This window comes from Pseudochaenichthys georgianus, chromosome 14 (genome assembly GCF_902827115.2).
Source record: "Pseudochaenichthys georgianus chromosome 14, fPseGeo1.2, whole genome shotgun sequence".
NCBI classification, from domain to species: Eukaryota; Metazoa; Chordata; class Actinopteri; order Perciformes; family Channichthyidae; genus Pseudochaenichthys; species Pseudochaenichthys georgianus.
Genome location: NC_047516.1, coordinates 26108954 through 26124452, shown reverse-complemented (window position 1 = coordinate 26124452; position 15499 = coordinate 26108954). Strand labels below are relative to the sequence as shown.

At 41.8% G+C, this 15499-nt stretch overlaps 1 protein-coding gene across 1 annotated transcript in view; it reads left to right on the top strand.

Moving 5' to 3' along the window:
• The first annotated feature begins 1560 nt into the window (after nt 1–1560).
• The window catches only part of med13a (mediator complex subunit 13a), a 102302-nt gene continuing 88363 nt past the window's right edge, over nt 1561–15499 (top strand). The window contains exons 1-2 of the mRNA XM_034098559.2: nt 1561–2171; nt 9824–10058. Of these exons, the coding sequence (XP_033954450.1) occupies nt 2106–2171; nt 9824–10058 (301 nt within the window). The 5' untranslated portion in view covers nt 1561–2105. The remainder of the gene's footprint in view (nt 2172–9823; nt 10059–15499) is intronic.

Genomic DNA, 15499 nt, shown 5'->3' with positions numbered 1-15499 from the left:
GATTTTATTCTTTGTTGAGTTTAGTCAAATATCAGCTCCAAAAGATCTAATAATCATAGCATGCACAGAATACTGAGGAAAACTACTGTCCTTGGTGGTAACGCAAATTCAACTGGAGAGTCCCTCCAGAGAGTTAGCCTTAAGCTTAATGCTTGAACAAACACTGATTTAAATGTTTTATTTCTCTTAGAATTTGCAGCTGTCATTACAGCATTTTTGGTTGTATTATATCAGATGGACAGCTCTCAATTGTCTCACGTTTTGCAATGTTTGGTCTTTTGGGGGATTTGTCCTTGTCCGCTGCAAGTCTAAGGATGTGTAGTATGCTGTACAGATTTTAAAGCCCCCTAAAGCAAATGTTTAGTTTCTGATATTGTGCTATAAGTACAATTCTGATTGGTTATCTGTTAACTAAGCTCATTTCAGAGAATGTGTTTAATGAGATACAACTGTCTAATTTCAGGTATAATTTATTTAGAAGTTAATGCTGGGTGCAGTCATAAGATGTTTTTCTTTAAATGTGTTGCCTCCCAAGGCAATAGCAAGACAATAAATATATAAAAACAATTCAAATTGATTTCTGTTTAAACCATGAAGAATATACTACTGAGAAATACTCAGTAGCGTTACTCTGAAAAGACTTGGTTATAAGTCTGTAATCTAAAACAAAATATATATATAAAAAGGGGGATGAGCATTTGTATTTATTGAAAAAAGACAAACTAACTGATACTGCTGGCTCTTCGGTTTGCAAATATTAAACTGTATCTTGGGTATTTGTATAATTCATACACTTGCCCTTTTATTTTATTTACCTATGAATGCGTTCTAGTGCACACATTTATAGCATTAAGAAATATTTAATGTTGAACTTGATTGTCCTCTCGTTTCAATTGCTTCTTAAATTGTCTTCTTTAATATACATTTATGTTGTTTCTGCACCAGATAAATGTTTCCCTCAACTGTCATAATTATATCACTCAAGCTACAATATGCAACATTGAGGTCAAATGTATGCATTTGTTGGAAGAAAACAAAACAAAGAGGGAATCATTGCATCTCGGTTGCACATTTCAAAATCAAGTGCAACATCACATGCGCTAGGTGGTGCACTGTGTAAGTGAGCAAGTTTATGGTTTGATCATTTGAAACAAAATCTGTTGCTCAGTAGCGCCACTTGCGCTGGCCTGGCGGCAATACCTATCAGTCTTGTGTTATTACAGCCCTCATGACCACGACAGTGTCAAGTTAACATACTGAAACAAGGAACCCTTGATCTGGACTATCAAAATAAAACGCTCCCCGTTGGTTACATGTTGAAGCATCCTTTCATCACATAAGATGTATCAATACGTCAAATATAGTATTAAACATTGAAATACACTTTGCAAATTCAACTTTCCTAAATATTATTTTATAGCAATAGGCATAATATGGAGAACAAAGGTAGTATACTCTTACTTTACCGGAAACGTTATCTACTTTGTGATGTGTGTTGTTCTGTCTCTGGTTAACTTGACAAAGCTTTGACCACGAATGAGCCAATAGGCTGTGGAAGGCAGAGTTGTCCCTGTGGCCGCCATTAAAGAAAGGAATCCATGAATTCAAATGGAAACCAACAGGAACCGAGGCTGAAATAATGACCAAAATAATCGCTAAAATATAGGCCGATGGCAGATTTCGAGAGGCTTCCACAGGATGTATTTCGTTTTTAGACTCATTTTTGCGATGGAGGAATAAGACGGGACGTCTTTTTTTTTAAAGCACAGATCGTTTTAGGACTAAGGGGGAGGGGGAGAGTTGCTTCTTTGCTCTCCTTTTCTTTTTGTTTTATGAACATTTTTCGCTTCCCCTAATGAGTTTTTACAGTGTGCTTTTGGGATGTCGACATAAAGCCCTCACGGTCTCTTTTATTCGCTTTTAGCTCCGGCAGTGGAACTGCAATAGGAAGGTTGTTGAATTAACTATCCTCCAGCCAAATGTTACAACAAATATTACTCGTTGATTAGACCTGCACATCTTCTGAAAACAAAAAATAGCAAATTGTTTTCTATTTCCCGGGAAGTGAAATGATGGAGAGTTGGACCTCGCAGTGAAGAAGAAGGATGAGTTCTTGTTATGTACCAAACGGGGCCAGCTTGGAGGATTGCCATTCCAATCTATTCTGTCTGGTAAGAGATTTAAAACTAAAGGAAAGCAGCCATTTTTAACTAGCTGAACAGGGGCTAAGCTAACATTAGCCACACATACATCAGTTGATAGGAGCTTAGCTAGGCTTACGGCCCTGTCGAGCTGACATCATTTCAGGGCAACAAGGTATCCCGGTTCGCTAATGTGCCCTTGTTTGAACACTTTGTCACTTAACCCGCCTGTCTATTGGTGTCTCCTCCTGCCACATTTCCATTTCTCCACTTGCAAAGCAAACATTCAAGGTTAACGCCACTGGCTTGTTAAGCTTCATTTACTACATTTCTCAGGACAGACACAACAACATATCGCATGTGAGCACGGAAATACATGTTGTGCATTTCACTGTCAAAAGCACGGGTGTGTGCCTCAACTTAGTCATTTGTTGTTGCACTTTCTACAACCCCTTGTTCATTATTAACTTGCTATCTCGTTGTCATTACATCCCCACTTTGTTTTTATCAAGTAGTGACCCGTAAAGTAAACACCTCTGGCTTTGCAGCGTTAAGTTGTATCGCTGAGGCTGGGGAACCGCTGAGCATTTACTGTGAAATACTATATGTTTATGCATAACACTGACAACTCCTGGAGTGTCAGTGCACAACTCGCACACCTTGTTGATAAAAGCACGCCCCTTATTTTATGCACAGAAAGCCTTTTTGCAACAAGCATGCAACCAGATTTATTGTGGTAACAGTTATTGTGTTTAAACGTTAATTACTTATGTAATATGTCATCATCGTGTTTGTCAGAGGCTTAATCTCCTTGGACTTCATTTTCTAGTATTCACACCAACTAGGGCACGGGCCCCAGGGTGATTATATAATCTTTGACATGCATTCCAGGGCATTACAAACATGCAGGTAACTACATGTCTACACTTTCCTCTACTATAACTACAGTTTGAATTAAGAAAACGTATAAAAGCAACTACCCTTTTTCTATCTTATTCATCATACCATGTTGTCATTTGTGGCCAGATCAAGTTTCCCTAAATAGTTGTGGTTTTGCTCCTGGAGTTTACACATATTCTTTAAATCCCATGTGGGAGGGTTATTTAGTGCAGTGAAAATCTACTGTGTAGTTCACTATCTTTACTTGCTTATGAAAAGGTGTTGCTCGTGTGTGTGTATTTCCTCTTCTTGGCTGGAAAATAATGGTCTAATTGTGTTGTTGCAGTTAATAGGCTTGTCAACAGGCTTAACTACTCTTTGACTTGTAGGTGAGCTCAAGAGTGTAATACTACCTCAATGAGCTCCTCTGAACAATCTGCTTAAACAGTTGATGATGTGTTTTGTCATATGCATGAATGTAACCCTTAGAAAAAGTAGTGTTTTGTTCAAGATTTAATGACTCCTAACCACTTTGTAGTACAGGGCCAGAAATTAGCAACCGCAAAGTGCATCGATCCTAGATTGATTTGTTCATTTATGCAAAAATAAGTTATTAAAAGAGGATTGCGGGTAGAAATGCATCTATATCAATGCAGCCTTCAAAAGTAGAATAATAACAACATAGTGAAATACTACACTGCTTTTGACACAAATTGACACCGTTTGAAAGCTGTCCGCCCACTAAAGGTAACATTTCATTGCAGATAATCCCCACTCTCTCAATACTACTTAGTTGGGTCGATTGTGTGTGCTGAACTCGTAATTACAATGTTTATCACAGCACTTGAAGGCAGCGTTGGATACAGTGGACAGGCGAGGCAGAGGCTGGTGCTGTGCCTGTCTGGCTGACATTTTCCTGCACACTGAGACTAAGCATAACACCACTGCTGCTATGACTCACTCGCTGAACAGACTCCACTTTGTGGTTTTATGGTGAAAGAATGCCAATACATTGTGGTACTTTTTTCCCTCTTCATATTTCATTGGATAGTCTCCTCTTTTATTTTAAAGAGGCTGTTTGAAATGAACTTTTCTGCATTTCTATGCATGCTCATATGTAGGCTCTTCATGACACTTGTATTGTGAGCTTCCATGCATTTCAGCACCATTCTGCCTTTTAAAATAACTCTTGGAAACATTTAGTTTTGTGGAAGCATCAAATACAGTTAATCGCCGAATGCCTTGTATAAAGTTACTGAAATGAAACTGATCTAATTTGCATTCATTTCAACCAGAAATGCAAACGCACATGTGTTGGTTTCACTTTTGCTCCCCGACAGGGTTAACTGAGGGAGAGAGGTGACAGACAGGAAAAGAGACTTGATGGAGGAGCATCTGTGACATGATTTGAGCAGCTTCACCTGTTGCTTGTCTCATGTCTTGAAAGGCAGTAAGGCAGCTGTTTGAACACAGTGTTTCCCACTGAGTCCCTGAGTGGCTGCAGGGAAGGTGAGCAGCTGGCTATATCAGGGGTCGTAACCATCGAAGTGCATGTCACCTCAGGAAAACTTTCTTCCTTTATCCCGTGCATTTGGCCTTTAGATTCTCTGCTGATGCAGCTGTGTGGTTTTTGCAAGGAATCAAAAGCTTCTTGAACATTAAGACGGGGAAATGTGTAGATTCACGGTAACGTTTCAAGTGTTTGAGGCACCACCTTGTCAGTGATTCCCACAGCATGTTAATACTTTGGGGGGCCCCCAAAGTATTAACCTCACTGTCCTCCATACACCCGGCCAGCTCTGTAGAGCTTTCCACCCCCACATCCTTCCTCAGCAAAAAATCTCAACATTTTTCACCCCCCGCCCCGAGTCGTTCCCCCAAAGTATATTTCATTTCTGCGGGAATCACTGCGTGTACCTTGCACCAACGTATTTTAAAATGACAGAGCAATTGCAGAAGGCACATTTATCCTTGATAGAGAAGCAGTCTCTTGGATATTGTTGATGAGGACTTACATGTCCAGTCTTTGACGCGGGGCAAATTAATGTTTATACAGTGTAACAATGTACAACATTTTCTTTATGCTATTTAAATGCAGCCGTCAGTTTTATTTCTGAATGTTATAGATTAGCAGTACATCTTTTCAACTAGAGTGGTTACTTGAAGTAGGCTTTATGAAGTCCTAAAAGGGTTTACAGCATTCAAGTAAAAATCAATTCATGTTATTTGTTGTTGGGATGAAGTGGTAAAATAGGTATTGTGTTGTTAATGCAAGATCGATGTTTCTTACAATGCTTGCAATCAGTCAGTCTCAGTTTCCTGTTTCAAACTCAGGGTTGCTACTCGGCAGTAAAACACAGACTGTCCAGGTGATAATGTGCAAATAGTTACAAAAATAAACGTAGAGTGTTTCCACAATGACATTTGGTTTTGTTCCGTTTGCAGAATCATGCATTACATACACACATTTAGAGTTTTTATCACCAGTTACTTCCAATATGAATCAGAAGTGCATATATTTGGCTTGTTTCCTGTGTAAACATAACAGATTTAGCTAGAAGTCTCGAATGAAGAGACGCGCTTCTACAAACATTTCTAAACTTTGTCTCAATTATTAATCAACTTGTTATTAAAATGAAGTCATTCAGCTTTAAAGCGGCTTCAGATCTTCACTTTCTCGCTTTTCTCAAGCATGTGGTTATACTCTATACTTAGTAAGACTACCAACGGACCTACACCCCACAAAAGCTTGTGTAGTCACTTTATAGAGTTTCAGTTTCTCACCACATCCACACTGCATTAGGCTCAGCGTCTCACTGTTGAAAAGACTGGAGGTAAAACTGGTTAGCCTTTTTGCTCTCTAGCAACAAAGCAGTGCAGAAAGGAAAAGAGAACTCTAAAATATCCACGTTGCACACATTGTCATTTGAAGCACCTTCTTTCTAAAATTGCATAAGAAAAAGCTTGGAAATTGCCAAGTATTGCTCTCATTGAGTGTTTAACACATGATATCAATTTCTACACTGAAGCCCTTGAAAATAAAACTGTTAACATTTCTGTGGTGTGAGAGATGCCACTGCAGTGATCTTTTTGTTTTGTTTGCAGTGTAATGATTACAGACGGTAATAAAGGAAGCGCCTGTTACTGATAAGATATTGAAAGCAGGGATTTCATTTATAGACTCAAGATAATAAAGTCAATACATTCAATAAGGCATTTATCACAGAGTATAATGCTTGTTGAAAGTCCTTTTTTATAACAGAGTTGCTGGAGTGAAGGTTTTTTTGGTGCCATTTATTCTAAAGGAGGATTAATAATGTATCGCTCATTAACAGCACAGTAGCCGTATTAATCAGTGTGATAGCGGTGACTGCTGCTACAGTGGCTGCATCTCATAAACCAGATCAACGTCTGTGTGCCCACAGGATGTGGTCAGCTGGTTCAAGTTGCCCCATGTGTACAGTTGTAGCACAGTAGCTGTAGTCAATAACAAGAAGCATGTCAGTGTTTCAAAAACCACCAGTCTGACTGTTAATGAAACTGTTTAGCCTTCTTTTGACCACATGCACACACGATTGCAAGGTTTCCTTATGACTCTGTGTTCCGTTTTGTAAATGATCTGTGCGCCAATTACACCTATTTGTCAGCTGAGAGACAATAACCTCACATTTTCATTAGATCGACTAATCAATTAACGGACTAATTGTTTCAGAACAGATTGTAACTGCTTGATTGCTGTACTCACATTTTATTTGCCAGGAGATTGGATAGAGAGCAGTTTACGTTACCCTATAAATCTTTGCTCTTGTAAATGTAACGCTCACATGGAAGATGATACTGTAGGAAATGTTAAGCTTGAGGCCTTTAACCCTTTATATCTGAGAGGGTATATAATATGACTGAATGGTGCAGATACAACTCAATGCACTCTAGCTCCACAGTAAAAGAAATGTCAAGCAATTATGTTGCAACTGTGTCCACTTTACGACTGCATTAAATCTTCCCTCTAAGAGCCATCACAATGCTCATCTCTTTTGTATTACATGGTCCTTGCTTACAGCTTAAACATACACAACAAAAAGATAAATAAAATGATTTGAGGCACAGCAATGAAGTAATGAAATGGGTAGAAAGGAGTAGCAAGAGTTACCGTAACACCAATTTCAATAAGAGTCATGTAATTCAAAGCAACATAAAAGTGCCTTGTCACCAGTTTGATGCCTGTGTGTCTGTCTGTGTGCAGAACATAGTCAAAACATGCTGTGCCAATATCTATGTGGAGGAGAGAGCCAATCTGTAGGATCTTGGCTTTGGAACTAAAGGGTCGCCGGTTCAAGTCCCAATTAGACCAAGTATAGGGTGTGGACTGGGAGCTGAAGAGGTGCCAGTTCACCTCCTGGTCACTGTCGAGGTGTCTTGAGCAACGCACTAAACCCCCAAATGCTGCTGAACTAAGGCAGCCCCTTCTTTCTTGACACCTCTCCCACTGATAGATGTTTATAGATCCTGTTTGTGCATGTGTGTATTTCGGGCCTATGATGTAATGTAAATAACATCAGAGTGAGAATGGAGTTTCCCCTCAGGGATTAATGCCTTCATCTTAATAATATAGGTAGGACACGTAAGGAACTTTTTACACAGCGACACACACCATAACATTGGGGCCTACCCATGGTCAGTAACATGACTGGGTGGGGGGTGGGGTTTACTTGTTAATTCCCTTTACTGTTCTGCTTAGGATCTGGTTTCCCAGTTAAGCGTGGTCCCCACCCTCCGGCTGCATTGTGTGCACAGATGTTTCCGAGCAAGCTGCAGGTGTAACATAGTGCTTCTCACACTCCAGCAGGAAGAAGCAGCCTAACTGCTGTAGCTCTGTCGCTACACACACACACACACACACACACACACACACACACACACACACACACACACACACACACACACACACACACACACACACACACACACACACACACACACACACACACACACACACACACACACACACACACACACACACACACACACACACACACACACACACACACACACACACACACACACACACACACACACACACACACACACACACACACTCCACTGTCAGGGCTTATACTCAGCAGCTACTGATAGAATTGTTTTTATTGGAGGTCATCATGTTTTGATCATGCATCCCGACAACTGCCGTGTTAAATTATGATGACACCTTGGGCTGTTGTATGCGTGCCAGCCATTTTCCCCTTGAGTTAGCGGTGGAGAACAAATCAAACACATGCTTTCTGTTTTATTTATGAGGCACAAAGTGTATACTTAATATATAATTGTGGAATCACCTGCCAGTATGCTGCTGTAGCGTATTATTGTCGTCCTGTGTGCTTCTTACTTTTTATTGTATGTTGGAGCAGAGCTACATCACAACAATTAGATTATATTTTCTTTGATCCAGAGAAGGAAATGATTTAGTTAAGCCAGCAGCCGGTTAACAAGGCATTGCACTTGAGTCACAAATACATTTAAAACTCATGTGCAATGACTTTAACCTGCTTCTTTTAACAAAATATCTTTCCAATTTGGGATCAATAAAGTTCAATATTCCTAATGCTTAATAACCTGTTGTTTTGATCCAGCTCTGCTCCAGCTGGCGCCATACAATGTTCTGTTTTGACAGACCCCCAACAGCCCACCCCCAGCATCACAACTAACACCACGAATCTCCCAGCTTATCCCTAGCCAGGAGCAAGACCACCGCTTCGCTTTGCCATAACCACGGGTAATCACTTGTTCAGGCTCAGCGCCTCTGCACTCGAGTTAAGATATCCTCTGAATTGTAATGGATTAATTGGTTGCATATACAGAGGGACAGCTTGCCAACTCAGCCTGAACGGAATAGGACTAAAAGGCATGAAAATGAGCAGTCCCATGTTCGCACTGATTACTTAAAATGTCTACAAGGATAGATCGAGGACCAAGATTGCAGGGGGAAATAGGAATGTATGCTTAAGGGCTGCATGTGTGTTTTGTGTTAGCTAGTGTGTGTATGTGTGCAATGTGCATGTGTTATAAGGTAGACACTGGTAGTCTGTCGGCGCTTGGATGATTAGCAGCAGCGCTAGCTAGCACAGTGGAGCGTAATGTTCCTGCTTTAACACTTAATAACCCCGCCAGTGATTTACTGCCTATGAGGCTTTTTCCTGTGCGTTTTGTTCCCTCTATAAAAGCCAGACAGCGTTTATAGAAAGGCAAAACACTCGCCAATAATGAGGATTAAGGTGGTGAGACCACAATTACCAGCATTAGTTTTTTCCTGTGTTTCGGACATGTTGTCCGAGGGGATATTGAAAGCACCTGAAACACAAGTTCACAGTTCTTTGCGGAAAGAATCAAAGGTCCCGATTTGTTAATGGCAATTTCACTTTTACTTTTATTAAAACAGAATGGTGCCCTGCTTTCTGCTCCATTTTCTTGTCATTCACTCTGGATATTTTCATGTTTAAGTTTACATCCCCATATATTGAAAGCAAGTGGAGGACAAATACATTCAAAATTTCTCTTATACTTTTCCAAAGAAAATGCTGCTCTGTTTTCTGGAAATGTACTGTAGATCTCTCCATCTTTCATTCCTCACCTATATCAGTTTCCCCCCTGGTTTTGACAGCCCGGGTGTCTATTATCAGAAGTAGTTGGTGGGATTTATACCCACTCTTTACACTGCACTCAGCACACGTTTACTCCGAGGTGCTGAGTGGATCCTGAAGCATCGACTCCGCACACTGACAATCTCTTTCTCTACCTTTTTGTTGCAGGCTGACTTGACAGGGATCAAATGGAAGAGGTTTGTGTGGCAGGGTCCCACCTCTGCTCCCATCCTCTCTCCAGTCACGGAGGAGGACCCCATCCTGTGCAGCTTCAGCCGCTGCCTGAAGGCAGACATACTGAGCGTATGGCGGCGCAGTCAGCGGCCGGGGCGGAGGGAGCTCTGGCTCTTCTGGTGGGGGGACGACCCAAACTTCGCCGATCTCATCCACCATGAGCTTGCAGGTAAGGGCCTCTTGGAATTAGGGTTGCCAGAAACTGACCATGATCAAAATCGATTATTCGGCAGCCCTGGCGAATAATAATCGATTATTCGACCGACCCCCCCCCCCCCCCCCCCCAACGCGGGAGAGAGAAAAAAAAAAAAAAAGGAATTCCGTTGCTTTCTTTACTGGAACATGTTTAACAGTACAAACAACAAACAAGCATGTCATCACAACGACGTGGCTTTGAAGTGAATAATCGAATAATCGCTGGCATCCCTACTTGGAATACACATGAGGGCATACCATTAAGAAATAACAATGTATGTTTTATTAAGCTGTGCAGGTACATGCTCATTATGCTGCTCCTTCACTACATGGAGGTCAGAGGTCAGGGTCAGATGCTGAACAACACCCAGGGTGCTTGTAGGGATTCATTGATTGAGTTCAAGAGAACAGGGAGAATGCTCCTTGGCACAGAGGTGGTGGTTGTTGTTGTTAAGGAGAAAGTCATTTGCCCTGCTGTTGCATGACAGTTTGACAAATAGTCAGTTAATTTGTTTTTGTAGTTTTGGCAAATTGTATGATTTTAAAGAGAGCGAGGAAGGGCTGACATTCTATTATCCAAGTCTCTGCTCTGGGAAGTAGATTAATCTATGAATATGAAATTCCCTTCCCCTACCAATATATCTTTTGTTGGATTCATTCAAGGTAATAAAGCTAAAAGAGCTGTAAAAAATTACGGGAAATGTAGAAGGCTTGCCGCTTTTGTAAAAGAAGCACTTGAACATCGATCACCCTGTCAAGATATGTTATGGGTTGTAAAATGATACAGATCCCACTGCTTGATTGTCAGATATGTAAAGGGGAGGTACGTTGTGAGCGAAAGGGAAGTGTTCGAATATGTGTAATCTGATGCCTCCCTAATGCCCCCCTTAACACAATTCTAGGACAAGCCAGCAAGGCTGGTAGTGCCAACACTTGTAGGGCAACTCCTTCTCAATGTAGACGCTGGGCGTCACGCTGTCTAATTATATCATGTGTGTTTGAGAGAGGGTTATCATCACTAAGGGCCTGTGTCCACATGGCGCCTACTTTTGGCAGAATGACAAAGATATCTCAACAACCTATTACCGCTTTTCATGAAAAACTAGCATTGCCTCCTTGGATATTATTATGTGTTTGTGCTACTATATATTAGTTTTTTCACCATAAGCACCAACCGGAAGATGCTTGCTCTCATACTGAATGAACTTCACCACTCAGGTTGACAGCCGTAGAGCGTGGAAGATGATTTGAATACAGAAATACAAATTACAACACTCACCAGTGTCTGCCTGGTCAATTTGCTCACACCAATGAGCTGTTGTTGTGGTAGTTTTTTTATGATATACACGGTCAAAAAAGAGGTTCTCCAATTTCTACGGTGACGTCACTGCTGCTTATTTGTTTTTTAGTTTGGGACATCTGCCCAAAACGGCAGTGTGCTCAGAAAAGAGACGCTGGGTGCAGCACCTTTTCTTGAGGCGGCCACATGCTCTCTTTTCTCATTGAAATCAATTTGAAAATGATACAGTCTCTCGGAAAAAGGTGCTATGTGGACACAGGCCTTGTGACCATTGCCCTAATCACATTGCGCCATTACACAAAGGATGAAGAAAAAGTTATAGGAAGCTGAGCTCAATCCCAAACACAGCATGCAGGAGCAGGCACGCAGAAACAAGGAATATGCATTCACCCCCTACTTTCTTAATTTCCATCTTCATTAATGAGGAAGTTGGGAGAAGGCCATCTTTATTCATCTTCTCTGCCATGTAGATTGAACTCTGGAGTCTGAGCCAAACAGAGCCGGGGTGTGGGACCCTCCTTCATTATGGAACATTAGGAGCTTTCAAGTACTTTCCCCAGGAATAGTTCCCGGAACTTTTCCCCGGAACTCTTATTCCCTGGAACTATCTAGTAAATCGCGTTCACACCGGAATAAGTCCCTGAGGGAGCTGCTGACGTCACTTCTTCTTCTGCTTTGGGTTTACTGACAGGCCGCAAACAACTTCACGGTGTATACTGCCACCAGAAGTCCCCGGTCGGAAGTCCCCGGAGTTGGGGACTGGCTTCAATAGAAGCTGCTGGGACGAAGCCTTCCGAGGAAATCGCCAGAAGCGCCGACACCTCCTCATCACTCCACCGCTCCCATGTTTTCTTTTGTGTTGCCATAAGTTAGTCTCTGCGTTGGTGCGCTGGGCTAATGCTAATGCTAATAATGCTAATGAAAGGAAATAAAATGGCGGCTTCACAAAAACTTTTCAGAGTTTTACAGGGCGTGGTTTGCAATCCGCCCAGCCAATAGAAATTGGAACCTTTTTCTCCCCCTAAAAAGGGGTGAAAAGGTTCGCAAAAAAAAGTTCTAGTTCCAGATCTTTTTGGTGTGAACGCAAAATCCCAGGAACTATCGGAACTATTCCTGGGAAAAGTACTCCGGTGTGAAAGCGCCTATTGTGCCTGAAGTGGACCCAGAATGGGAGCTAAAGACTACGATAAGCAGCTCATTTCGACCTAGCAGGTTCTGGTAAGCATGTGATGCTCAGGATTGTGTTTCAGGAGATAGAAATTATATAATTGAATACTGACCAGAAAATGTGCACTGTTTTCCTTCCAGGTATTTTAAAAATGAATTAATGAATCATGTTATGGCAGTAGTCTTGGCAAGTTTTGTTTTTGGATGTGATGTTCTTTACTATCTAGAGCACATCTACATTAGAGTATGATGTTGACAATCTCCCAGGCATAAAGAGCCGATGAGATTTTTCACATTCCCATCTAGTGTTTGGCACCCTGACTTAACAGCGTCTCGGTGTGAATGGTTCCCAGATGGGCGGTGTAATCCATGTTTCCTGTTATGGAAGCTGCTGCTCCATATCTTTTGAGGAAGACGTTTTCCTCCTGTTCTTTAGTCTTAAGCTGCTGTGGGGCTCTGTGGGTGAAATAAAGCAGAGCAGCCACTCAAGATGGATCTAAAGTCAGCCGGAGGGTTTCTCTTCCTCCTTCAACCTCCGATCTGCAAGTGCCATGTCTTTTGCCTGATAACACAGCTCAGACGGAGATGGAGGAAGATCAGGACCTTTTTGTCTTGATGGCTTTACTCCTGTATTTGCAACTGTACCACTGGATGCCATTTGCCTCTTCGAGAGACTTTTAAGAAGCACATCAACTCTGTCAAACTGCTCAATCAACCTTGTGTCTGGCAATTTCTAAAACCTTATCAATTCGTCAATCCAACAATCACATCCGATTATGCAGAGGTGAACAGGAGCCACGGTTGGAACATCTCTTTCTACCCCCCTCTTTTTTTTTCACAGAAGTAGGATTGACAGTCTTTTGTGTTTGTGGACTCTCCTGGCTGCCTGTTGCTTGAGGAGGTGCAAATCCACAAATACCAGCTAGCGCTTGCACAGCTGGACCAGCCCAACTCAAATACTGTTGCCTTTGCTCTTTCAAAGTGTTTCCACTACTTCATTGGATTGTGTGCCTTTAGTCCCAGCCTAACTTGGGAATTTGCATTGCTATTCCTTTTTTTGACTTTTTAGCAAGTCAATGTTGGCGGTAAACATGAAAATCCGGTCTTTTCCTTTCATTTTGGCCAGCTGAACTGGCGCTTACTCATCCCCCTCCTTCCACCCTCATTAGATTAGCGGCCTGTGAAAGTCTTTTAATTTTGAGCAAGTGCCATTTCTGTATACCAGTGTGCCAGTAATCCCTTCTCTCCAGGGAGATGAGGGGAGAAGGAGCGAGCTACAGAGATGAGAGTGGTGAAGGGCGTGAAACTTGAGGGCTCTTTTAATGTCTGACACTTAATCACCATTGAAGGAAGGGTAAGGGTATCCACCAAGCCCCTTCTCTTCACTGTTGGACAACCCGCCTCGTCATACGAACACAACGAGAACAACTCATTCTAATCTTCCCCTAGCTATGCACTGAATTTATTCCCAACAAGTGAGCGCCATTGCTGAATCAAACGGCTTGACAACCCCTCCCACTGGTTGAGTAAAGGCATGTATTCTTATGCAAATGCTCTATTCATCGCCATCTCCACTCAAAAGCTGGTGGAATCTACTGACCAGGGGCATCAAAAGCAACAGATAAATGGCTGACTTTTCCTCTCCTTAGAGACCCACTGATCTTTTTTGCATAGAAATGAGGAATGGATGTCTGTCTGGGAGGGTAATTGCTCCGTGGTACATTTCTTACTAGTCTGTCCCGCTCCCTTTCCCACCCTTCATCCCCCTCTTGTACGAGTCCCACTGGGGTTTCTCTGCTGGCAGTCTGGCACCACTTGGGTCTCCCTCTTGGGTCTTTCCTACGCAACTGTTCCCTCAGCTGCATGTGACTCTAGAGTGTTGGCCTTCATGTTGCAGTCATTCCTTACCTTTCTGATTTAAGTTGAAAAGGAGAAAAACAGATGTAGGAAAGTTGTCTGCATTGACCAATGCTTTAAATTCGAGTTTTGCGGTTGCTTGTGAAAACGAGAAACATCTACTCGTCATGGCCATTTCTCTCCTTGAGTAGCAAGGCTTGAATTATTTACCTGCTGTCCAGCACAGGTTATCAGCAAGCCATCTCCACTTTGATCTTAGTTCTGGGTGTTGGGTCAGATCTCAGTCAGAAAAAGAGGAAGTAAAATGGTGTGAGAGAGAAGGAAAGGACTGAATTTAAGATCTCATCGCCTCTACCAGTTAATGAACATAGTTCTTGGGATCCATCCATGGATAGAGGGAAGAAAAGCTGAATTTAGCAGCTCTCTGTGAGCTTGTTTTCCACAATGATCACAATGTGAGAACTGTTTTACTGGTATGCAGTAACTCTTGGAATTGTTCTAGCTTGGTCAAGTTCTTGTCCTTGTCTTAGCCCCCTCCTTTGTGCCTGTTTGAATCAAAGGTGCAACAAAAACAACACTGCTTTGCACCTTGGGGCAGTATATCCAGTTCCAAAGGGCATATTTCAGTAGCCTGCGAGGGCCGTGTTGACTCCTTTTGCTTTCTATGAAAAGCTCACAACTTCAAAATGATTGAGCTGCCCTCACATCTGTGGGAGAAACTCAGTTTGAAGCACTAGCGGCACATTATAGATGTTTGTTGACAACCCATTTCCACTGCATTCAAATGCCTAATCATCAGTTTAAATGATTTCTGATTTTTGTTTAAGTATGCTGTAGTGTTGTTGTCTATCCAATGGTACGTGATGGGACATTATATCGATTACCCTTTGAATATTTGATGGGTAATGGGGCACATTTTCTTTGTTAAATAGTTCGGATTTCAAAAACGACAGTTGTGTTGTTTCAATAAATTAGGTTTATTTAATTTGTCATGAAGCGTCTCTTTCTTTAGTTTCCTGGTGCTTGTTTCCATCGGCCTATAAGTATCTGTTAGTATTCTGTCTGTTAGTAACTGAAGCATCTGTTCATCT